Source organism: Hirundo rustica, chromosome 3 (assembly GCF_015227805.2).
Source record: "Hirundo rustica isolate bHirRus1 chromosome 3, bHirRus1.pri.v3, whole genome shotgun sequence".
NCBI classification, from domain to species: domain Eukaryota; kingdom Metazoa; phylum Chordata; class Aves; order Passeriformes; family Hirundinidae; genus Hirundo; species Hirundo rustica.
The window spans coordinates 3,158,533-3,185,563 of record NC_053452.1 but is presented as its reverse complement, the minus strand read 5'-3'; the positions used below and the strand labels follow the sequence as shown (position 1 = coordinate 3,185,563).

The 27,031-nt window shown below is 42.9% G+C and overlaps 1 protein-coding gene across 3 annotated transcripts in view; it reads right to left on the bottom strand.

Moving 5' to 3' along the window:
• Positions 1–27,031, bottom strand: part of MEIS1 (Meis homeobox 1) — a 109,291-nt gene that overhangs the window by 17,173 nt on the left and 65,087 nt on the right. For all 3 annotated transcript variants that reach the window (XM_040059002.2, XM_040059005.2, XM_058419823.1), the window contains one exon: positions 6,152–6,228. In XM_040059002.2, coding sequence (XP_039914936.1) covers positions 6,152–6,228 — 77 coding nt within the window. The remainder of the gene's footprint in view (positions 1–6,151; positions 6,229–27,031) is intronic.

The window sequence follows — 27,031 nt, the reverse complement described above, 5'->3', positions numbered from 1 at the left end:
CTGATTACTGAGAAAAGTATTTGTTATGTTCTTACACAGATTCAAATTGCATCTTGACCTTTTCTCATTTAATCTGTTTACTGCAACAAAAGCAGTAACAGATACACCTGAAAACTAGCAGATATTTTACTCTCCGAGGACCAAAACTCCCCGGGCGCGATGTGCTCGGCAAGCCGAGCACCTTCCCTATTTATTGTAGCCTACAATCTGGTAGGCAACAGGGGTGAAAATCCAACCCTGCACATAGGACCAGCACCTGCTTTTGCTATGCTCCCTCCCTGCTGGCCTCCTCCCCCACTTACACCCTAAAAATAGTGCTTAAGTGGGAACTAAAGTGGCGCACTGGTCACGTGCTGGCCTTTTGCTCGGGGTGGATATCACCCTCCGTGGAGGAATTGAGCAAAGATGATGTCTAAATGCCCGGCCTCGGGAAGGAGGTGTTCCACCCTCTCCAGAGGTCCAGAATGGGGCTGAGCACATGGGAAACACCAGACAACATTACCAGTTGGATTCGGGGGTGTTTGGGTGTGCCTCAGATGCACCAAACCCCTTGGCATGTTATGATATGAAAACCACAGAGGGAAAAGAGGGGCCTGGGACTGCTTCCCAAAAGGCAGAGAGTTGTGCAGCCCTTCCTCTCTCCCCTGCCCCTATGTGGAGGGTCTTTCTGCATCTGCCCCACCTGCATCTGGTCCCATCTGCAGCTCTCCATCTGCATCTCCCAGTCTGCATTCCCCCATCTGCTCCACCCATAACCCCACCATCTGCAAGGCAGGAGGAGCAGATGGAGAGGACACCCTTCCCAGTGGTGCTCCCTGTCCATCCCTGGGTTCTGGGGAGCATTGTCCCGTGAGAAGTGAGGAATCCTCCTGTCCCCACCATGTCATCCTGCCCACCCATTGCCACGGCAAAGCTCTCCCTTCCCTGCCCCATGCAGCTGCTGTAGCAAAGCTCTGCCACTGGTCTAACCCACGAGCAAAGGAATGGAAGCAGAAGGAAATTTCCTGCAGGAGGAGAGTTGTGAGGGGACTAAAAGAGTAATGAATAGTTTCTGTGGGTCTGTGGTCCGAGATGGCTGTGCTACATACTGTAAGGTAGCCAGGTCTTCCTATCCCAAGTCCATCTCTGGTTTTCCACACTCATCTTTGGGCTGGTCTTGGAGCCTTTTTGAAAAGTCTTTATTGCAAGTTTTCAGTAAAATCCGCTTCATCTGACTCCAAGAATAAGACAAGCGAAATTTTTTGACTATATTATTTGATAATTTTTCCAATATGTTTGGTTGGTGTTTGTTTTGAGTTTTTTTCACAAGCCTAGGAAATTATATACAAAACTGACATTTAAAGAAGCCAAGAACATAAAATCAAGAACTCAAGAGTTAGGACACCATATTACTAGAGTTGTTTGCACCCTAGTCTTTAACATACTTCATTACAGTTCAGTTACCAGCCCATGCTACCATTTTTGGTAGGGCTCAATGCCTCGAGCATCCCAATGTCTGTTATAGGAACAGGCCAGGGCATTATAAAAGATCTATTTCTACAGGTAATAAGCTTTGACAAAGTTGAATGACTGAGGCAGGAAGAAAAGCAAGCCAGTCCTGGTTCATACAGCCAAATGCTGCACTGGAGAAGAGGATTCAGCTCTGAGTAAATCATTAAACCCAAAACTTTCACCAGAAGTTACTGATTTCTCATTCTCTCCTGCATACCCCACAGTGGACATTGGCAATGCAAGACACACCAAAGACACTCAAAACTTGGAGTTTCCATGAAACATGAAGTTTCAATGATCATTGGACCCTAAATGCGAATAAATTGCTGTAATTCTGAGTCACCTCACAGCCCCAGACCAACCCAAAACTTGTGACTGCTGGAGTCACCCTGTGAACCAAGACAACGCTTTTTTCTTTCTCTTTGCAGGGTAACTGCAAAAATACCATGTAGACCTACATCCTTGTATGCATATGTAAGTATGTGGAGGTCAGGGAAGGACTTGGGTATTACAGCAGTAAGTGCCATAGGAAAGCCCAGCAGTAATTATTAATTCCATCTTCAAGCACGGTTTGAATACAGCTCAACAAACGAAGCACGGAGAAATGAGGGCAAGATAAAATATTGACTAGCTGCTCCAGCATTGTCTGGGCTGTGCCCTAGATAGCACGAGGGTATTTGGAAAAAGCAGAATGGAAACACCTAATAAAGGAAGGAGCTTTAGGGATTTGAACTCTCAATTTTATTTTTTTTTTTTGCTGGATCATTTTCATGCAGTTGAATGCAGAGAGACAGTCACGTATAGGCATGCACATATAGGGAGGTTATACAGGCACATTATTCTACAAGTATACAAACATCTATCTGCGCGCAGCAGGACTTTTCTAAAACATAAACAAGCATCTGACACCGAATGCACCCCTTGATTAGAACTGCTCTCTCTTCTTCATAGACTACCACCAGTAATTATTTACCATTAGCTCTTAATGGGAAGGGATTCAGCTGGGATGTAGTAAACAAGAAAACCGTATGGATTGCTCAGTATAGCCTGACTGGCTCTCAGCTGAGGAAAGAAGTGATTGGATCACACCTGGATATTTCAATTCATTGTTTTTATCACCTGGGAAAAGCACCTTATTAACCTGTACCTGTTCAGGTTTCCACCGTGTCCATATAGGCACCATATGAGTGCCCCTTCGTGTTCCTATCACTGTGCTTGGAAACCCTAAACTGCTGTGGGGTTAAACAACTGATACGACAGAGACCTGAACGGTTCATTTAGACCAGTGACATTTGAACTCTGCTATCTTCCTACCTTCCACAGATTTATTTTCATTCTGCAACAGGGTAAGGGCTCCCTCTCTCCACAACAGAAACATCTGACTGAGGCAAAAAGATGGTCCTAGAAGGCAACGCTGGCGATTCACAAGCAAAGTTGTCATGTGGGGGGGGAAAAAAACAAAAAAAAAGGGAAAAATCTTCCATGTGGATTATTTCCTTACTAAAAAAAACCAAAAAAAAAAAACCAAAAAAACCCCACACCAACAAAAAGGGTCGTGGTAAGGGAACTGTGGTGTTTTTAAAGACATGTGCCTTTTCACGGATATATTTTCTGTCACATCATCACCCCATTCCTGTGACTCCTCCACCATCAACATGGGTTATGTGCATCAGCCTGGGGAGTCCCAACACCAGGGCAGTCCATATGTGAAAATCAACTTTTTTTTTTTTTTTTCGTTACGGCAGAGAACTGAGGTATGCAACCAGCACATACTGGAAAGGCATTCAAAATATGACCAAAAAAAAAAATTGTTTAAATGCTTTCAATCTGCAGAAAACAAATGCTCTCTTCACTGCCTGGTCTGTGGCAAACTTCTATTTCCAGCCAGAAAATCCAGCATTCCCAGTCTGGGCTAACGACCATGCTACCAGACATGAGTTTATGTTTTTCATGCACATTTCATGTATTCCCACATGCTGTGTTGCTGCCAATAATTTATGACTGATCTGCACCCAGCCTGCCCTTCAGCATTTTATTTAATCTCCGCAACAGTGATTTACAATGACTCATCATTAATACAAAAATGTACATGTGTGTTAACAAGTTTGGAAGAATCTAAGGAGGAAGGCAATTTTTTTTTTTTTTTTTTTTTTTTTGTGAGTTGTGCCTGAATGACTTATGAGCCTGCTTAAGAAAGGCAAAACTAACCAGAAATTATATGTTAGCTCTTCCCTGCAGCAAAACATTTAGGTAGGAAGAGTTTCTTCTGCACGTTGCCTTAGGAGAAAAGGGATCCAGCAAAATGTTTGAGAAGGTTGCTCCATAGCCCCCAGGATTTGGGAGGGGATGGAGCAACTCACTGGTCACCTTCTGGCTGGGTATTCCCTGTGCAACCTGCACACTCAGCAACAGCTCCACAGTCTCCTTGTTCCTCAGCATCCAGTACCAAAAGCAGGGGCTGACTTGCCATATTTTGGCATCTCTGCCCACCACCTGCGATTTAGGAAAGCCCCACTGCCTCTGTAGTGTAAAATCCTCGTGCCTCGGGGGAGAGGAGGGGAATTGCCTCAATAATTTATACAATTGTAACACCACAGCAGAATTACTGAACTAGCTCAAGCAGAGGAATTCTGCCCTACATCCACAAAACTTCAGTTATAATGTATCTTGACCTCTTTTTTTTTTTTTTTTTTTTCTTCCTTACACATAAGGAACTTGTAAGAACACACCTGACACAAAGCCAAAGTAAAAACTCCTCGTATTCGAGGGGAGATGGGTACTGAAAAACATTCTGGAAAGAAAACTGAAATAAAACCTACTGAAGGTCACTCTGGAGAAATTCCACCAGCTTTAGTTGAATCCATCCTATGTCCATCATCTTGAAAAGTTTCTTTTGACGAACCACCCCAAACTGACACATCTGCCCACGTTGAATCCTGCACACATCCCCGTCCTCCACCCCATCCTTAAACAAGACCCCGATGAGTATCCACAGCTTCTCAGTGGGCCAAAGCACCCATTGTCACACTGAAGTACAACCAAATAAATCGGGGTAACACCTGGATGAAGGCTGGAGGATGTAAAGTTGAAGCAAACACTGATTTTTTTCCTGTCTGAGCCAAAATACTTTGGGTTACGCTACCTCATAACACGTAAATTTTACGTTTTGTGCCTTTTATTCCTCCATTTTAAAGCAAGTGTGTTGGGAGCATACTTCATATCCACTAAGTATTTGGCATTTTCCTTTATTCAGCATCTTAAAGGGCTTCAAAAAATTGATCTCCCAGGGCTGCTGTGGGGTCACAGAAATTGATAACCCTTACAAGCTATGCTTATGTGAGCCCGCCTGCGTCTCCCAGATAGTGCACTTTGTAAATTAATCCTCCAAAGGCAAATATATTGTAAGTAGCTTGTTATCTCTGAAGTACTAAATTGAAGAATACATGGGATTATATTGACAGAAATTACATTTTCTGTAATGGGGTTTAATATATCTGAAATCTCTCCCATAGGCTCCTACGCTCCCTAAGAGAGGAGGGTTTGTTAATGTAGGTGCAATGGACATCAAGACCAAATTTATTCACTAAAATGGATTAGGCCATGTAATCAGAGCTTCAGTAATATTAATCTCTGACACTTATTGAACAGGAAAAAAAACCAAAACAACACAACTTTTGTCTGCAAACTGGCATTCCTTTTCCCCAGCAGGCTTGATGTTTGCCTTGGCCATTTTCTGGGTATTACTTCAAAGAGGATAAGGTTTCCCATCATAAACACTAATCTAAAAATATTAGGACAATTAATTAGATACACTTAGTTTTACAAGGTATTAGATTGCAATACACTTCAAGTATGACACTTGCTCTGGGATAGTGGGAGGAACTCACATTTTGATGCAGCATCAAAGGGCAATAAATCAAATTTTTTTTAAAGAGGTTTGCTGCTGTATGATACTTAAATCACGAGTCATTTTCGCTGGTTGCCTTCACCACACCCCAGACAGTTAGCAACCCAAAATCCACTGCAGAAACAGCACGGAACCCGACTTCCTTCAAACAGCACGGAACCCGACTTCCTTCAAACAAATCCCTGCTGTAACAGAGCAAAGGCTCCACCAACCCTTAGGTGGAGCAAATAAATAAAATTGCTCCACACCGTACTTCAGCAGCAAAGAACCAAGTTGTCCTCAAAGTTTACTCATAAACTGGATTTTGAAAACAAACTGATAAAGAGATACTGGAATGTCAGTGAAAAAGAAAAGCCTCTCTAACAACACTATAAAAAGCACGACAGCAGCCCCAAGTGAAAGCAGAAATGGGACCAATTGTCCCTTTTTCACCCCCAACATCTAAACCTCTTCCAAGACCAATGTTCTGCAAGGGGATGTGCATTCCTACTGAAGAACAGATATCCTCAGCCAGAAAGAGGACTGGTATCAAATGCGAGCACACGGAGATTTGCCCAAATGACGGGAAAATAAAACACAGTAGCAAACATCGTACTTCCCACCACCTGAAACCACTCACTTGGTTGCATCTCTTGTGTATCAATAAACTGTTGGGGAGGGGAAAAACAAGGGCAAGGTGTGTCCCCCCAAACCACAAAGGAATAGCCAGAGGGTGCCAGTGGCCATATAGAAACACTAAGGAAAATTACTTACCAATTGTTCACTTGAAGTATAGTGAGCCCTGTGTCTTGTGCCAACTGCTTTTTCTGCTCTTCTGAAGGGTAAGGGTGCTATAAGACACCAAAATAAATACAAACATTTAAAACAATGTGCTTTTTTTGGCCTCCTTTTTATTTTAAATAATTAAAAAAAAAAAAAACAACGAACCAAACCCAAACCAAAACAGAAGCGTGACATCTATTATTGAAAGGTGAAAATGCTGAGGTGTGTCACTCTTTTATAATTATTAATGGGCTACTACATCACTTAATTAATGGCAGTAAAAGACAAGCCAATTATAAAGATTAGTGAAGTGGAGAAATAACTGCTTAGGATACTGACAGTGCCTTGATACTTGAGAAGGATATTTGTTGCATTAGCTGAAAATTTTTTTGTACTTGTCTCAAGTGACCGATTAGAGTCAAATAATCTATTTTTTTTCCTCTTCTCACTTTTGTTTTTAACAGAACAACAAAGAATGTGATAAAGCGCTCCTCTGTAAAACTAAAGCACTCTGATGTTTTCTGAGATAGTGAAGGCAAAACTTGCCAGTGCCCCAAAATAATTTGCAAATAAGATCAGCATCCTGAACATAAACAAATGCCTGTGTGTTGAACACAGGCCAATGCAAGGTCAACAATCAGCACATTTTTGCCTGACATTAGCATAGCTGTGCTGCGCTAATCCTAAGAGACAGAAAATAAATACTCCTTTAATTGAAGATAATGTTATAATTCAATCATAAGTTTCTTGTGAGAACTTGATTTGCTTTCTCAGAAAATTCGCTTCTGCATGAATACAGATTGCTTAATAAATCAACAGCAGAAACCACAGCCAAGCCTGAAATGTAGAAATATCATTTCTGCCCTTCCCGTCTACGCAAAAATGTCACCGCCCCAAAAGGAAATGGCCAAAACCTGCAAATGCAACAGCTTCAAGGAAAAGTCCTGCTCTGAGGAACTGGTTCAGCTCCTAACCTGGATGCCCGAGCCTCGGTACACATCTGATTCAGGCCTGGACTGCTGCAAGGTGCTCAGTAGCATTTCAATAAAGATCATTTGATGTAACTGGTTAGTCCTATCCCAACACCACTGAGCAGTTGACTGTCACAAACTATCCACTGGTACACATTCATCCTTTTTTTTTTCCCCCACCCAAATATTCCCTTATTCTCTGGATGTACTCTTCAGTGTAATATTACATGAGACATAAAATGAAACCTTGTAAAGCGTAAGAATTTAAAACCTCATAAAATTCCACGATCTCATTGGTATTATAGCTATTTAGCAGATTTTACGTACTCTTGTAAACAGCATAGTCTGACTTCTCATGGCTATGTTACATGCAAGTATCACCCCACATTACCAAACAGGGATTATTTTTGTTGCAACTCCAGCAACTTCTCTTAACTCAACACATCCACTTCAAAGCCCACCACCACGGCCATCAGATCTGTAAGAGACTTTTAATCTTTTTTCACCCGAAAGTGTGGAGGAATATTCAATTCTTTTACAAGTACTCTTCTCGTGACAGGAAGCCCACAGAGGACCCGCACACCTGTAAACCATCCCTTGCACTTTCTGTGTGTACATGAAACAGCTCCAGAATTGTAACGTGAAAAACAGAGGGAAGGGGATTTGACTTCCTTTTTATGGGCAATTTGCGTTTTACACATGCAAAAATATAGCGTGTATTTTACCATCTGCCTTCTACACACATTCATCCACAACAGTCATACTTCCGTCCATCTATCTGAACACAACATTTTTCTTCCCTTCAACAAACCCCAAACCCTACAGAGATGATTTGTAACATTTTCATCTTTACAGCTTACTTCTCATTTCATTACTTTGCTATCAAGCGAGGACAGAATTATTCTTTTTTTTTTCCCTTCTTCTTATTTTGCTTTGCCACCTTACATGTGATCTAATTTTAAGTAATTGAACAAACTGTGTCTAATTTCATGCAGCAAGCAATAATTACTAGACAGCCTCTAGCTATTGGAATTGAGAAGTCTGTCTCCATTAAGCAATTTTCAATTGTTCTGGATATTTTTTTTTAAAATAGACAAGACTGGATAAAATTAGCCATCAGAATAATATTGTCACTGTAAAAATAATTGCTTTAAAAGTCCCAAACTACAAATTCCTCAAATTGTGGTATGTCTACGGTCATCTGATTAATTTTTTTTTTTTTTTCTCATATCCTAGTACAGCATAAACTTTTAATTTCATGATAAACCTGTAATTGCCATAATCACATGACAGCCTGGGATTTCACACAGCTAATCCCTCTTAGCTAAAGGGTCACAGTGCGGCAGGCTTTTTAACTGTGATTCCGCGTGGTTTAAAGTAATCTTAAACACTAAGCAACGTTATTACATAAGCTTTCCGTGGATCATGCGAGCTGTTCCTTTGCGGACTAAAAATAAAATAAAATAATAGAAATGATTTGACAAAGAATCAGCGTGCCACGGGCTAGGTTGCTATAAAAACACTCAAAGCCTTGTTGCGTTCCCACCCACAGGGCTTGGAAGGCCCGTGCTACAGGCAAAGGCAGAGAGGAAGGAGGGAACCCTGAGAACTGCCATTTTATGAAGAAATAGGAAATTCGATCAAAACTGCTGCTGTTGGTCTTTACTCCACCTGCTCAAGAATGACCGGTGTCTTCTGAAAACTTTCTGACGGCTGTTTGAAGGAATATGGACAAACGCACAGAGATATGGATATATATTTGTGTGTATAGATTATACTGGCATGAATGTGTATAAAGCATATCTCGGAAAAACGGTTAAGTTTAAGGTAGTCTTGTGAGGAGGGGAAAGTTGGATGTGATCCTTATGGGTCCCTTCCAACTCGAGATATTCTATAATTTTACTAAATTTATGAATCTATGGGGAAGAACGACTAGAAAACACTGCAGTGACTCCAGCTGACAAGTCCACCTATCACTCTGGATCACTTTGGGATATCAAGGCAAACTGTTCAATAAACAGTGACTTGAGACCTTTACTTTGCTGTGTACATTAGCTCCTACCATTATCTCTTAAAAGCTTAATTATTTGCAAACAATTGATCAAGATGGGAATTGGAGAAAAAGAGACTCCAGACCACCGGGAGAGCAGCAATGCATTAGGAGAGCAAACAGAATTACCTTTAGGTCTTATAATCAGAATTAACGATTGGGACCGTATGCAGGGCAGCATGAGAAGCTGTAACACTCACGCTGGACTGTTTTCCATTTGATCTGCATTAACACCTCGAGTGAAAGCCATAAAACGGTGATTACAGATGGGAAGGCTGACCCTCCTTCCCAGAACCAGCCCAGCTCGTGTATACCAGAAGACTGCAGACAGGCTTCCTTGCCAAGGCCAGAGGAAAAGGGTAAAAATCCAAGGGGAAAAGCAAGTAGGAAGCAGGCAGGTTAAAAAAAAAAAAAAACCAAACCAAACCAAAAAACAAATACAAAAACAACAAAAAAAGGGCATTTAAAGAAATAAGGCTGGCAAGAGATAAGGGCTCTGAATTTGGCTCTGATCTTTTCTGATCAAGCCTGATGCTGCTGCTACAGAGCCATAGAGCAGCATCCACCAAATGATATGAGACCTTGTGCTTTTCCCTTTCCATAAATCTAGCACTGAAATGCGGATTGTTTGGCACCATTAATGTGTTTTTGAGGCTCTGTGGTATTACTTTTAATAATGACTTAGTACAGAAAGCGATTGCTTAATAACACCATCAAAGTCTGCATGCAAATGAAAATTATCCCCGGGGGATTTGCCCAGGGTAATATGAACAGTTAAGGGAACATTTGAAAAGGTAAAAATAACTATGCAAAATATGAGTCAGAGCAGTCATTTTAGCAGTAACAAAGAAATCAAAGTGACAGAGAGAAAAATTTAACTTTAAATCATATTTTTTCATCACTGTTTTATGAATGGTATTTAGCGAGCAGCAGTCTTAATAAAAGCCCATTTTTTTTAATGCAGCTTGAGAGCTTTTTTAGCAAAACAATAAGATTTTTTCTTCTTTTTTTAAATCACCTTTGACTACAGATGGTGGGTAGAGTCTCCATTCGGTACAGATGGAAAGCATCCAAGGTTGTCTCTTAATGCTACGCCTTGTCCAAATGCACTCCTTTCCTCAAATTTTCCACCCCAGGCAGCAAATGCTGGATGCCAGGACAGACTTTATCTTATCTGTAACCAGGCATCAATAGCAGTCCCTCCTCTCCTCCTCTGCGACAGCAGAGCACCATAACGGTGCCAGAAAAATGGGAAAATCATCCTGCCCTTCTCAGTCCCCCCCGGATCACCAATTCCTCGTGGCACCGAAGGCGCTCAACCAGCTCCCCCACAGCACCCAGGCAGAGGCAATGCTCAAGAGAAAAGCTGCAGGCTCTGTTTGGAGGAGGCTGTGGCAACCATCCAGCGCTGCCCTTATCGTGGCAGGGCTGGTCGTGCCGGGAGAACCATTTCAGGAGCCCTTTTAATCCCTTTCCTGCAGCCCTCTGCCTCCTCCAGAGCTCACTGTAACGCACCAAGGGGAGATGACCTTGAGGTAAACTCTGGTAGGTGATGAAGAGAAGTCACTCCCTCAAGATTTATGCCCCAGGAGTGTTTGTTAACCGCTTTCTAACATCAAAATAAAAAAAAAAAAAAGGGGGGGAAAAATATCCCGACACTGTGATTTTCTTGTTTCTGAAGGGAAACCCAGCCTAGCTCAGTATCCAGAATAAAGCCCAAGGATCAGCTCTCCAGTGACAAACTGTACATTCACTTCATGCTGAACTCTAAATTCTTGCTTTACCCAAACTTGTCCAGGGTTAGCTAAGGTGGTAGCGCAGCCATTTGGGTCTCTCCCCTTCCCCAACTTCTTTCTGGTTTACGTTTGAACTGTTTACATTAATGATCAAGTTGATCTGTGAGAAATTACTATTTTTTTTTAATATCCATAATGCTTTCCTATTGTCTCTCAGCTTTATGAATTAGTTTTACTGTTGCAGTGAATGCTTTTTTTGTCTCCTGACTGCACATTATCAAAGGGACACTTTGTGCCTTCCATTTGCATTACAAAAGCAGTGCATGGTGTAGTCTAAGAACAGAGCTTGAATTTATAGCAGTCGAGTCCTAGATCCTCACACATTCTGGCCTCCTAAAGAATAACAGGGGTTTCTGCACTCGAAAAGTAGCCAAAAAAAAAATGGTTGGATCACTATCCATAAAGTCATAAGATTGCAACCTCCTTTCTTCATCGGCCACCGGCACGTTGAGAGGGAGCGATCAAGAGAACGTGTGGAGCCCCCTTGCCTATTTTTCAGGCTGCCTGAATAGGTTTATAGACCAACCCTGTGACCTGCTTTATATTCAGGCAAGGCTGTAAAAAGGTTCCAAGTGGAGGTGACCTGGTAGGGAGGGGAGAGGGAGGGGGGGGGGGGGAGAAGGAAAAAAAAAAAATTCAACTCGGAAGCTGCAAACTCGATCCTGTTTATCCCATGGGATTGGCTTGCACATTGGAGGAAATACTAAAACACTGAGAAGGAAGTTGTTTTATTAGAAATGCATCTCTGAGGCTGGGAGGGGAAAAAAAAAAAAAAAAAAAAAAAAAAGAAAAAGCCTTTGCAAAGTTTGCACAGTCTTTTCCTTGGCTGAGAGTAGTGAGTCAGCCTGATAATGCTATTGAAGTGTGAGCTGGCTTCGGCATTTCAAGCTCCTCGTTGCTTTTTCATCACAGCAAGAAAACATAGTCCATATGACACGGTCATGCTGCACACAAAGCCAGCTTTTTTCCTCTTTCAAAAGAAAATATTTCCTCAACTTATTGTAAGAGTTTAACATTAGGCCCTGCGTTAAGGACTTTTTTGCAACATTACTGTTAATAAACGCTGGTGCTGGCAGAGTTACTGAACTGCAAACTATGAACACAAAATCAACAGATGAGCTTGGCCTTCTAAAGTCAAAAATGCATCAAAATATGCAGTGTGACTAGATGCTGCATCGCTTTGACTCGCCTGTATCCCTGTGGCGAGGCCAATAAGCTCTTGCTTTGGGCTTCTGCACCAGCCCATCCCTGTGAGATGAGCTCTGAGACACTGCCTATCGCTGCCCTTACAGAAGGGTCTGCAGGCTGCTTTGGCAACCCTGCCAAAAAGTAGAAGGTGAGGAAAGGAGGCAGAACCTGACTCTCCTCAGGCAAATGCAGGGTGTAAGATGCAAAGGCAATACCCCAGAAATTTTAAAATCTGAACCTGTGTCCACAGCCAACCTGATTGAACAGGGGTTGGGGTGGTTTTGCAGGCAGAGGCGGGGAGGAGACATTTCCTCTCTGGGGGTTTTCAAGGAGGGAAAAGAGGTACTGGCAAGGGCGACCCTTTTTAATGAAGAAGTTATGCTGGGGGGAAAAAAAAAAAGCTTCTCCTTTTTTCCCATTTGCCCTTTTGTAAATAATTTTCTTGCAAGAGTTGTCTGTGAACAAGTTTTGGCACTCACTAACATAAATATCCTTTCCAAGGCTGATGGAGAGACATGGTATGGCTTGGGATGCGCTGCCAATACTTCTCTGGTGGCCCCATCAAATTGCTCATGATGTGAGCACTCATTAAGGAAAAAAAGTTCAGATCATCCCTTGCACAGGATATTACAGAAGTCAGAAAATGGAAAAACCTTTTAACTCATCTAATCCATCTCCTGGCTGCTACAATATTATTCCTTCCATACCATATATTATTACCCACTGCCTTTTCCAGTTGAGCTTTAGCTAGTCCAAGTAATGGTGCTTCTGCTATTTCCTTTTGGAGACACTCTGCTAGACCTCAGTGCTTGGAGTTTACTCTGGCTCCCACTGGTTTTCAGTTCAAGCTGAGTCTATGCAGACACTCCCACACCATACCAGGGTAATTGAGTGGAGCTCTTCCCATGTCAAACATTCCTCTGGTGCCTGTGTGTGTGTGCACACAGAAACACACACAGCTTGCACACACACATTCACTTTGCCTGATACACTTAAGAAGGGATTTTTTTTTTACTCTAGGATCAAGACTATTTGTGCTAACGTGACCTGAGCGACGCGCTTTTGAATCCTCCGCCATTTTTCTTTATTATCGTTGCTGTTATTTTTCTATCACAGCCTAAAACTGACCAAGGACAGGGAAATGAAAAGAAAAACTGCGTCCAAAAGATTAGCAAAATTCTCCTCAATGCAGCACACAGCAAAAAACTACGAAACACTACAGCCAAATGACACCAAAGGAACTGAGGAAATCTGACTGCATCACCTGACTGCAGCCACCAAGAGCTAAAATTCACAGCCTTGAAACCCAGCGCTCCAGTTAAGCCAACATCTTTATCAGGCAGCTACGAAAAGGCAGGAAGGCAAACCCCAGCCTTCCCTAGGTGAGCAGCTTTTGGGAAGGAAGAAAAAATATCACCGGCACGCCAAAAGAAATCCCGACTACCTGATAACTCCGTAACAGCACCACTGTTGTTTTTAGAGCCAGCCTAAGACAGATTAGCCCAGGTAAATATCTCCTAACCAGAAGCCTTTTCTCAGCAATAAGTCACTGTCCTTATCTACCTCAAATGACTTTCTAAACAGGTGGGCTCGGAAATAACTCTACAATCTCTGGGAAACGCCGGTGCCAGCGGCTGTAATCCCACAGAGTTAAGCCAAAAGCTTTTATTTGTGCTTTTTCCTCTTTTTCCCAGGCTGTCTTCAGTGCATCAGGAGCTCCCTCTGTGAGTGAGGGATAAAAACACTCCTAGTGCCTCCATCCCCTACTCCACACACCTGTGCAATCAGGTTGATGGAGGGTTGCTGTACTCAGCCAGATCCCGAATACGAACCTCAGGCTTTTGGATGGAGCAGGAGATTTAGGCAGGTTTCCCAAGGTGGTAGCACACTTAAGGAGCAGCCACCAAGCAAATTGGGAAGCCTCCTGCCAGGAGCTTGAGCTCCATTTTTCATGAAGGGATCAAGCCATCATACAAAGAGAGTTCAAGGTAACCAGCACATAGAGGTGCCGATGGTTCAACACCAGGATGAGAGGGGTTGCATCCTATTTTACATTTTTTTATTTGAAAACAAAACAAGCAAGAAAGAAAACTACCACCGAGGAAGGAAATGAAAAGATAAAGCTGCTATTTTGCAGTGCTGCTTTGTTGGCATGGAAAGTCCTTGAACAGATGCCCTGTCCACCATTAAATATTCACAACATATCCTTGTAAAAGAATAAAGACAACTCACTTATAAGCAAAAACCACAATGTGTTCTTCATGAAAAAAAAAAAAAAAAAGGGGGGGGGGGGGTGGGAAAGATGCATTTAAAGATCTTAAAAAAAAAAAAAAAATAGAAAAAGGAGGGAAAAGAAGAAAAAAAAAAAAAAAAAAGCCAGGAAAACACCGCTGCTCTCTGAAGAAGCAGAGACTCTTGGAAGTAGTGCACATTCTCCAGCGTTAATTTTCCCACTTAAATTACAGTGATGCTGTAGCCTCATCTCATTAGAGATCATTGTCCCCAGTAGACAGTTGTGTTTATGGGGGATTCTTGCTGTTCCACACCTGCTGCTCAGGTTGCTACGTGATAAAGCCTGCATACAAACAGCAGTCTTGAGGTTGCTGGACTGCAACTGATGAGCCCAGGCTAATTCAGGGGTGATTATGTAGTTTACTGGACCACTAAACCTCTTTAAGCTTGTAATTACTGCCTATTTGAGTAAAGAACATTGAAAAGCAATTCACTGCATCATGCCTGCCACAGCTGGAAGCAGGCTGCCAGCAGTCTGCGGGGACATTAAAATCCACAGGGACTGGGATTGGAGCACGGCTCGTAGGCGCTGACGGCGGCACAGCCAAGTGCGTTCACATTCCAGCTCACCTTTTCTGACCAGGCGTGCCATTAAAGGTGCAATGAAAACTATAGAAAAGCAATAAAGATGACAAATAACGGGACGTAATTGAAAGAACTGCGTTTTAATGACTCTTCCCCCCTCTTCCCTCTCCCCTTATATTGGCTAAAAAAAAAAAAAATTAAGCCTTTTTGTCATGAGAAGAGAAGGGAAAGGAAAGGCCTTTTGCAAAAGGGGAAATGCACTGTGTGCATGTGTTTCTGTTTTGAAGCCGGGGGTTTCCCTCGTGTTTCAAAGCTTTGGAAAGAGTAAGTTTACTTGTAAAGCGAACACACAGTAAGTCCTTTTACGTATTTGGCAGAAATGATAATGCAGAGGCATCTTAATCCCCGAATCTCCATTAAATCCTCCCACTGAGCCTTCATGAAACCCTCCAAGAGTACCCCAGCCCTAAACCACCACTCTGAAAAGGAACTCCACCCCACGCAGCATCACAGCAGTCCTTACTATCAAGACAAGATTGTGGGTTTCTTTTATTAATAAATAAATATCTCTCTGATTCTATTTGCCTTTTGAGTTCTGACCCACTCTAACCCTCCTTTTCAAGTCTGCTCCTGCAGCTCCCAACGAGCAGGAAGCTATTAAAAAAGGGCACCTTGTTTTTTTGCATAATTAGCAGGTTTGGGAACAGAGTCTGGGGGAAGAGGAGCAGATCAAATGGGACCTATGACACAGGCAGAAAGATTGGTAATAGGTATTTTTACAAGTGACTAAACAAAGGTCTGGAGAGGATTGCTCCAGCAGAGCTGGAGAACAGCACTAGAAACGGAGCGATGCTGCCGGTGTCACCACTGAGCCCCAACACCGCTCGGCATCGCAGCGATGCCTTGGGAAAGCTGACCCGGAACAGGGACTGGACAGAGCTAGGGAATACAGTAGGTATTTCTTGAAAGGCTTCCAGGATACACCAGGATACAAGAGCCTGGCCAGGGCTACACCCAAGGTGGACTAAGAATGGTCACAAAAATGGCTGAGTGGTCACGAGATCCTACATTTTTATACGTTTTGGTCCATTTGCATATTGGGGTTTAATTGTCCAATTACAGCTGCAGGTTGTGAGGTCCCATCCTTCTTGTTCCTCCCTCCAGTCCACTGCTCTGTGTGCTTTTGGGCCTGAAAGTTGTCCTTGGTCTCCAGTAAGAAAAAGATTTGTTTTGTCTCCCTACTCTGTGAAGAGAGCTTGCTAACTCTTAATATGAGGCTCAGAACTGTACCCCTGGGCAGCACAGAACCTGAAAAACACGAAAGCTAAAACTTAAGGCATCGCTGGGAGCTCCAACCAGCTCCAGGCAGTGCCTGCCCGTGGGGCTCCAGCCGAAGAGCCAGTTCCTTGGAGCCCTCCCATCCTCCAGCCAGGCCACAGCTACCCCTGCTATTAGACTGCCATGTGTGAGGTCCAGCAATGGGCCTAACGAGCTGCCCGATTAACTAACTGCATGAAATGGGCTTTAAAGCCTCCTAGGACATTTGGAGATGCAGAATTCATCAGCGTCATTTCCCTGCCCCGCTAATAACTGCCACAGCTGCCTGGGAGAACGGGGTGTGGGAAAAGGCAAAAATAAACAAGCAAAATAAAATAAACCATCGCTACTGATACAATTAACCCTGGACTGAAGTAAATTTAAGAGATGGGGCCTCTTTCTCTCCTCATCTAATAAATTGCCTTGTTTTTAAAAACACGGACATGCCATCTGTAGTACTAATCTCACATGTATCCAGAAAGGGAAAGTGGGAAAAAAACCCTCCCATGCATGCATGAGCATGCTACTGTGAACAAACATCAGCTTTTAAAGGAGAATGTAAAAGCTCTCAGGAAGTTTATTCTTAAAAAGCATGTAAATTCCTAGCCACAACAATTCTCCAACTAACCCCATCCAAGCTCCAAAGAGCCACAGGCTTGTGTGTTATCAAGCTATCACTCTTTATTAATATTCATTAGGCAGGGCTGCTTGCATTTTCATAAGCTGTGAAGGTGGCAAAAGAAACAATCAGAATTCTTTAACACACAGGCATTATCAATTCAACATCTGCCAAAGAAGAGTGCATACAGATCTGAGGTTGAAATTCAAATGCAATTTACCTGGGCTGGAGCTGGGCTTCACTTTCCAGCACCCAACCAGCTATTTCAGGTGCTCTCAATTTATCCATCCCAGCTTTTACCTCCCCATAAGTTCACTCTCCATTATTTTTACCTTTAAAATGAGAGTCCCTCATAAATTCCCTCTTTCATTCCTTATGTCTAATGAGTTCTCTTCTGCTAAAATAACCCGAGTTCAGTGCAATCGTATATATGAATAATACAGACAAGTTTTAACTCGGTAAACTTGACTAAGCAATTCTGCTTTCTGGCTAGAGAATTCATTTATCTACACCCATTTAGTGTGTGAAGTCTTTTGACTGGCTTCAGGGTACAGGCCTGTACACACACTTCCTGATCAGCCTGGCCTTAAAATTTAACTCTGAGAGGTGAACTGAGAAGTCTCCAAAAGAAAACAACTGCTCTAATTATGTACCCAACTTAGCAAAGAAATAAGTCTGATAATGCTAACCAATTTCAGAATAAAGCAGATACATGTTCCCAGGGTGATATTTCTATGCACAGGAACGTGCACCAAAAAAAGTGTGAGATCTCCTGAGAGTTGGGAAAAGGCACACCACAATTCTCCAAATCTCCAGATTCAACCCTAAATTAACATGTACTTGCCCACAAATTCACTGTGCATTGATTCTCATCCTAATAAAAATGTCATTAAAAAAGCTTAAAAAGGACCAGGATGTGACTCCTCTCTTGGAAAACTTCTTGGACCAAGAGGACACCCTCATAAAAAAAATAATCTTTTCTCTCAAAGTCAGTGCAGGTCTCTACCAATTTCACTTGGATTTCTAAAGCCTCCAAAGACCTAACTGTATCCTCCCTCACAGAGGGTTGGTGGAACCAAACTCTGCATTTCAGTGGAAACAATCATGGTGTGAGGCATTTCCCAGGGGCTGGTGTTGGCCAACACCTGGCAAAGAGCCCTGAAATGGCAAACCGCTCTTCACCTGCATAACCTTAGATCTGGCACTTAGCTGCAGTGAACACGGCCAAAGCCTGGGCTGCCTAAAGGACGTGTCCTCAGCTTTGTCAGGTGAGACCCTTCCATGGGATGACGAATGGAGGAGGCCAGGACAGGGGTTTTTGGAAGGGGCTCTCCAAAAATCCAAACGGAGTCAGCTATAAGAAGCCAGTGCCCACCCCTTCCCCTGCCTGAGCATCCCTCTCTTGCCTGGTCTCTTTCAAGGTCTGAGCACATCAAGTACCCCACACATGCAGATGCCTTTAGAGAAACTACCATAAAAGAGGCAACCCACATATTTGGAAGCAAAAGCATCGAGATGGTGCGTTGCTTTCAGCACATCTATGATGTCATGTCCATTAACAATTCACAAGAACAGTAACAAGATATAATCAACCAATCTTTTTCCATTCAAGCTCAAAAATCCGCCCCCTCTGCTTCCCCCTCCTTTCTGAACAAAACTCATTTATTTTAGAAAGACCTAAATGAAAGTAGTTAAAGACCAAAAAAAAAATAATGTCACCACTAACAAGTTACAAAGTGAGAAAGAGCAACGAGGCACATTTGATCTTGTTCTATACAGGAACATTTCTAAGATGACTGCTCCAATTAAAAAAAAAAAAAAAAAAAAAAAAAAAAAAAAAAAAAAAGTTGAATTTATCATTTTGATGAGATTTTGAGGAGATTATGAACTTTACTATTATATGCATATATTTTGTTTAATGGCTTAGTTTATTTTAATAACAAAGAGAAACTAGATCTTTACAGATGAAAGCTTTATTTCATGGCTTCAGTACAACTGGGATTTTTAAAATCTGTGATGTTAACCAAAATGTGATAATGGATGTTCTCAAGGGCCCTATTTTGTAGCATTTTATGCAGAGCCAAACTGTATGCAAGACATTACAAACATGATGTTTAGCCCTATTTTAAGAAAGTAGAACTGACTCCAGTGTCAGAGGCCCCTGAAATTGTTTTCCATCTGCTTCTTGTGCCTCTGAACTTGTGCAGCAAAGTCTGGCTGTAGAAATACTGTGACAAAGGCATTAGCTCTCTGAAGATTTTTTATGAAATTATATTGAAAGGCACCATTTGTAGGATTTTGGCTGGAAGGGGACAGGAGTGATTGCAACGTAACTACTTTATCTACAGCACCCTTGCCTTCCTTGAAGGGTCTGTTGACATCCAGAAGAAGGGAGACGCAAAAAACATGCTAGGGGAAAAAAAAAAAAAAAAAAAAAAGCTAACTCTGATACCATTTTTATGTCATTTACTTCCTAAGACAGAGATAATCAGAAACACCTCATCAAACTTGATCACACTCTCAATGCCTCCGAAGAACTTCTCATCTATTCCGCTTCCTTTTTTATTCTCACGTTGGTAGACTGAAAGCAGTTGCTTCAGACGACGGCGGCACTCGTGCGTATGCAGCATCAAGGATGCTCTTCTTTAATACCTTTTATACGCGTACATAAATCTCCATGCACGCAGAGGTGTCCAAACATGCATGGGGGTCGATGTGGTTTTGCGAACCGTGCCCTCCACCCCCAAAAAGCAGGGACCCACTGTTTTTTGGGAAGGCAGCCCAAGATGGCAGCTCACGATTCATGGCTGTATCATCCCTGGCTCGGTGGCGGCGAGGCCCCGGGTCTAATCTGCCAAACACCCCCTTCGTCCGCAGCCGATCAGCAGATGCAAGCACATAGGCCCTGTCAGCTTGACATATCATTCCTACGACAATGTCAACGAGTATTAATGTTCAATTATCTGTCCTAGAAATAACCCTCGCCTTCATGCATTGTGTAACTGGGCGCATGGCACTGCGGTAATCCGAACGACAAGGGCAGAGATGCCCGCGCTCACCCGCTCGCGGTGAGTTGGCTTCCCAACATCGCGATGACATTGCCTTGCGGTAGCGCGTGGAGGCCTTCCCCCTCCTTCCTCCCCCTGGTTGTGGTTTGCCCGTTTGGTGGGGTTTTTTAATGGAAGGCACGTTGCAAAGACCCCAAAGACCCTTCTCTTCTTTGCATGTTGTGTGCTGCCCATCGGCACGCCAAGATACACTTAGGAAAGGCGCATTTTGATTTCGCACCCGCGCAGAACCGCGAGGACTCTTCTTGTTCATTTTCATGAAGAGCCAGAAGCTGCCCATCACCTGGCAGCCTCTCTTTATGTCCCCTGCTTGAGTGTGTATATATATATATATATATATATATATATATATCATATACCATCAAACAGAAATGTCAACAGTGTCTTCTTCCAGGACTGCATCAAGATCAAGTCAACCCTCAACTGCAGGCCTGGAGCAATTTGGCCAAATGAAACATTACAGGTTCCTTTTGTTTAAGCAATTTTTAAGCAAGACCCCCAAAGGAGAGATAATGCGAAGAATAAACTCAAGTTTATTCCTGGAATCTTTGTTTTGTTTTGTTTTACTACTGCTCAAATATTAATATCATTGATCGCGCTAAATTCAAATAGAACTCTAGGAGCAAAAAAACTTCCCAAATACTTCTTTTAAGTCAGAATCAGGGTCAAATTGCCGGTTGTTTGAACAGTCTGTGACAGAGTTTGCATAATTTCTCTTTCTGTTGTTGTTACTATGGCACAGCTTCCTTGAACTAACATTCAAAGGTTATCGGCTCTAAGTTATGCTTGCTAAGTCTTCTTATACAACTCACAATCAGAGGGAGGGAGTGGGAGGAAGCAGTGTGATAACCAGTGCCAGCTTTGAGATAAAGCCCTCCACCTAATCTCTGTTTATTTAGACAACCATCTAACCACAGCACCGGGCGTAAAAACAAACCAGGTGTATGGCCAAGGGAATTTCTCCTCCCTTACCGTGATTGCATTATATTTTTGAAGTAAAGGAAAGCAGAGCCTCTTTCTTTTTTCTAAGACTACTTTGAAAATTTAAGTAAGCCCAAAGTCTGAGGTTTTCATGTTTGGATTCGCTTGGCTGGATGGGCTTTTTTTTTGCTTTGTTTTGTAGGAAGAGGAGGTAATGGTAACAAAACACATTCTATTCCATGCTTTTTTATTGCTCGAGGTTTTGGAGAAAAAGACTTTACCACATCACATTTACAAAAAAACTTTAAAAATTAGGTTTCCACTTTGAATTGTTTTCCACCGGAGGGGATTCAGGATGTTTGGAATAAATACAAGTATCACGGGATTGCACTGGAGTAAACTGAATAGTGTTTTAAATGAATTTCCCCTAAGGAGCTGACAAGAGAGTTGGGCACCCAGCACACCTCCGCTGCATCAGCGCTGAAGCTGCTTTTCCAGGGCCGAAGCTGCTTTTCCAGCCCAGCTGCCAAAATAGAAAAGCTCTTGCAGGTCAGGCTATGAGAAGCAGTAAGGTGTCTGGCTGAAGGATAACTGAGCCTCCCTCCAGCTTCAGCAGCGATATTAAACAGTGGTGGGGAGCTTGCATGTTGGCTGATGGCTCCATTTCTCCTGCCATATGAGCCCAAAGTTGCCTCCAACACATTCAAACTCAGTTTTCCTCCTTTTTGACCCTCTGATAATTCACATCACTGTTTACTCAATCATTTTAGGTAGGGGGAAGTGATGAATATTGCTGAGTGCCAGTTTTTTGGTGCAAGATGAATAACCCCAAGGAGCAACTTACACTGAGTCCCAGGCTCCTGTCAGCCCTATAATTGATGATGTTTTCACTGTAAGGGGTGGGGACTGGGACACATTAAGGCTCAATAGGGGAAGTAAATGGAGTGAATTGACTCAGCAACTCTGCCTTTTACCACAGCTTCTAATAAGGATAAACTGATTACTGCCAAATGTACTTTAACATCACAGAGAGGGGAGGGAAAATAAATCGATCTGCTCAAAGGAAATAAATGCCATACCAGAAGTTTTTTTAGAAGTGAACTTTTATATGCAGAAGCGTAGAAGCACATTTTGGCAGTATGCTGCTGCTTCTTGCCATTTGCCACTAAACCCAAAATGAATCTGCAGCCTTAAAACGCATCCTAAAGACGAACGCAGCAAGAAAGACCCCTACAAAGCCAATTTATCGTTTTTGCAATCTCACTCTCAAACAACTCGGATAACAAAAAGGAGCACGGCCATGCTTACGCTGTGTTTCAAATGCCGACTTCATGTCAGCATCTTTTTACAGCAACTGAGAGACCGGATGCTGCACTTCTGCGCCAGGCAGTAGGGAACGCAAGGAAGCGGCAGCCCAAGTTGCCAGGGGTGACTATGGAGCTGACAAGCCCGGGATCCAGCAAAACCCGCCTTGACTGATGACTTCTGGGTTCCTGCTGACCTTTGATCCCTTCTGGTTTGGCCGGGAACAAAAGAGCCCGTTCACCAGGGCCCCTCACACGTATATTTAACGAAAGCAGCCATTGCCTATATGCTGATTAATGTGTTTGCCTTGCATGCGGCGGGAGGAGGACCACGGCCACCCCATGCTGCTGTGCAGGTAGGGGCCAGCTTACCCAGCTGGTATGTTACACAAAATACATCGGGGAAATCCACCACAAGGCACATGAAAACGACTAAAACAGGTAAAGACAATTTTTGTCGCCGACGCAAGAAGTTGCTGAGCCTGGTGACTGCGCCATGAGCGCTATCCCCACGGACCCAAAAACCCGTGGAGAGTTTCTGTCATTAGAGATTTGATGCTGCTCTGACACCGAGGGCCATCAGCAGCTCAAACACGCTGTTGCAAAGATGCTGTCGGCTACAGCAGCCATGGAGGATGCTGTCCAACCCTCAGAGGCCACTTTCATCACGGCGTATCGTCACCATAGCAATGAAGCTGAACGCAGGCAAATGACAAGGGTCTGTCATCACTCAGCCCTGGCCTGACAGCCCTCAGCACCAGTCGCTCTCATCCAGCCTCGGTATACAAACAGGTCCTCAGCAGGCCCAAAAGTAATAATCTGCCCCTCCACAATGTCATCGTTTCACTGGCACTCCCAGTAGCAGTGTGCAGCCCTTATACCCCCTGGAGATGGTTCTGCTTTATTCCACAGTGAGTTTTTGTGCTTTAGGGGAAAGGAAAAGTCAGAAGAGAGAGAGCCAGAAGAGAGACAGTGGTACCCAAACATCAAACATCAGAGATAATCAAGGAGCAAAACAAACAAACAAACAAACAAAAAGAAGGGAAAAAAAAAATCCATTGAGCAAATGGAAGTAAAACATGAAAATTAATGTTTGCTAGGAAAACGACAACACCTCCTATGTAATGGCTTCAGCAAGGAACAGCAGTGGTACTGACAAAGCCTAAGGCTCCTTCCTAATATTAAACATGGCAGTTGTATATAAAATGCATCCGCTGCTCCCTTCACAGAAACAGGTGTTTGGGGTGAAGTCAGGATAACTGGCAAGGTATGCCGGGCTGTCACTGACAGCAAGCACGGCCAACATGCTGCTCTGCCTTCACGCCAACACCAAAATCAGGGTCCCAGCTATTTTCACGCTCTTCCTGCCAGAGATGCCACAAAGAGACAATTAACTTGGTCTACTTCCCTGCTGCCTGCGTGGAAGTACAGCAAGACATGACAGAAATCAGAGATGGCAAACACTATCTCATCTAGAGCTCGTCTCTGCCTGCTTGGATTAATCATAACATCTCTATTTCAGGAGAATTTCTGTGTGGGGTCAGCCTTTACTCATCCTGCCCACGCAAACTCGCCCCTTCTAATTGCAGCACCTGGGGAGGATGAGTGAGAAAGACCCGTCTTGGTGGTTACCTTACTTAGCTCACCCTGACCACACACTTTGGGTTTTGCTTTGTGTTTAGTCATACAGAATACCCCAACTTAACCTATGTCACCGCGCCAGCCCTCTCACCGTTTCAAAAGCCGCCTTTTAATGATATTTAATTTAGGCTCGCTCACATGCTACATTTGCTGGTGAACACATTGGCTATGTGGCTCTTATTTAACACAATCGCTGTCCCCCCCCATAGTGTGCAACACGCTTGCCAGTCTGCAGCAGCCCTGGAAAGACAATTCACTGCTCAAACGTTTTTTTAAACCCGATCTACCGTTCCAGAGAAACAACTCCGCAACTAATCTTCCAGGACAAATGTAATGCCGAAGAGCAACTAAACTGAAACGTATAAATTCCATATATACTTAAAAATATCATTGTCTGTAATTTAATATAACAATATTTCTAGGCCTATAACCTTGCACGCAGAGGCAATTTCCCAAGCATTAATACTTAAATGGGTCATATGCACCACATCTGTCATTCTGTCCTGAAGTCTATGAGGCACAACCAAGACTCTGCAAGCCTATTGATTTTTCTAGCATTTGCTTTAATTTACTTAACCATTGAGAAATCCATCAGTACATAAAGGGCAACTGTCCATTACTGCCTCATTTGCAGACATTCTTTCCCTTCTTTTTTTTTTTTTTCCTTTTCCTTTTCTTTTCTTTTTTCTTTTTTTTTTTTTTTTTTGGTAAATATTTCCCTTTAAATCGCTGTGTGTTTACAGTGTAAAAACGAATCCAGAAAGTGCTCACACCTGTTTCTGTTCAGTAACTGCTGCACCGAGGTATATGTAATGTGCTTAAAGATAGAATAAATATCTAGACATTATTACATCTGTGTGCAAAGGGTGGTAAATTAGATCCTAATTACATTAACAGGGATTCTGCCTCCCAGCTTAAATTTTACATGAGCACTCTGTAAAAATCCAAAAGCTCTGCTGTGGTTTCTTTATGAGCTGGTGATTACAGCTACTTCCTATGCGGTCACTAAATATTCTGTTTACAAATAAATGAAGAAGCTTTGAGCCAACTTGCCAGGGTAATAATCTGTGTTTTTTTATTTTTTTTTCCCCAGCAAACCTTTACCACATAAGCATGGCAACAATCAGAAGCCCCGGCTTCATCTAATTACTCTATCACATAATTTCACAAATTGCCTTTTCACTGGGGAGCCAAGTGCAAAACACGCTCACAGTGGGATTTCAGGCAGCAGCTTTCATTTACTACTCATTTCTTGTTAAATTAAACACAAAAACACCAGTTGTGTGAAAGAAGTCAAAAAGAATGCTTGCAAATGAGCCAGACAAGTGTATCTTATATTTATACCATTTGCACAAAATAGCTCAGTTGGCAAGCTGGATTTTTAACGGCACCATTAACATCTTTAACCCTTTTAAGTCCTGGAATGAGGCTGGTAACTGGACCATTCTGACCAAACTCAGCCCAGCAAAAAGGCACCAGGCAGCGCATCAGCCTTATCCTTTTGTTCATAACTGGGAAGAGAGGCAGCATTCCCTGACTCTGCCTCCACGTAAACCCTCTAGCTTACCAGGGGTTAAGAGGACAAAACTGATCCCACGAATTTCCGGGTATTACACCCACCTAATGCAAGGGAGGGAACAGTCCCAGAAATAAACCGAGTGGGATTTGTAAGCACGATTCTGCTTTCATCCAGGACAGCCCTCTGAGGTGTGGGGTACCGGTAAGACTTGGGGGCACAGGGACCTGGAGGATCAGACCCCTGCTAATTATCTGCGAGTTAACAAGGCAGGATTGCAAGCTGCCACCAAAGGAACACAAATTATTTTGAAAATAATTGCAGCCAGTGTACCATCACTGGTGGAAGTGAACCAGAGGTTACACCGTTCTAAAATGACATTTTGTACATCAACAAGTACAAAACCGAAACACGACCATTAGTAATTAAAGCTGCTCCTTTTGTAGCACCAAAGCCAGTAGGTCAGGTACCATTTTACATCAGAAACCAGCCTTGATGGCTGCAGATTTGCCAACACTATCTACACAGGGAGGAAAAAAAAAAACATTAGCAGCAGCTGTCTGAGTGCCTCGACATTGAAAATCCTATTCATACAGACAGGTGGAGTAATTTAAAAGCCAATGTGGTGCAATTTTGATGCAAGTAATGCCACTGTTTACTAAAATGCCACCATTACTGCTGTTTATGAAAACATTACTAAAATTGCATTTTATTCATAAGAATCCTAAGGTCTGGGTTATTACCAGTTTCAAAATTATTCCGACCCCAACTGCAGCTTATGGCCCTCCGGGGTTTACAACCTGCTGCACTGACAGACCCATGCTCGGGTTTCAGCAACGAAATCAAGGGTTTATCCTCTTTGCCATTCCCACACAAGCACACTGCAGTTCCTGGATCAGCACGAAATCAGTTCCTGATCCAGTTCCTGGATCAGCGCAAAATCCACGGCAAATAAGTGGAGATCTGCCAATGGATCTATTAACTAGCCAGATTGTCTAATATGGCATCTACCTTTCCAAAAATATCATTAGGAACACCGAAAGCTCTGTCTGGCAAGAATAAGGACGGCCTGGGAAGAAGGGTTTCCCTTCAAAGCTGGCTTTAGAGCAATCAACCGAGCAAGGTGCCCAAGGCAAAGTCACACCATTTTCTTTCTGAGTTCAAAACCATTCTGAGTCCTTGGAAAACATCTTTATATCATGAGCAGCCCCTTGGTCCTACTAACGCGACTCAAGTGGCCTCTTTAGTGCCACTAACATGACTACCTCACTTTTTGGATCACTGGGACAGAGGACCCATTGTGAGAATAAGTTATTTTGTGGTTAGGTGTTTTTTTTTTTTTAAAGTACTTCCAAATGTTTAATGCTGTACAGATTTGATTACAAAGGGCCAACCAGTAGCCGAGAAAAGAATGTTCATGCTACATCTAAAATCTGAGAAGTATTTTCTGGGCAGAAGTTTCTGCTTCATAAAGCAAAAGATGAAGTGGTGAGGCTCCTAGACCTTGCCTTATTAAAATGATGGCCCACCACTGAAGTGAAACGAGCCCTCCACTAAATACTCTGGGTCTAAATCAGGCAATGATGCAAAAGGCGAGGTAAATTAGATAACTACATATTAACTTAAACTCTTTTCTGCCTACTTACCTTCTCTCCACACATAT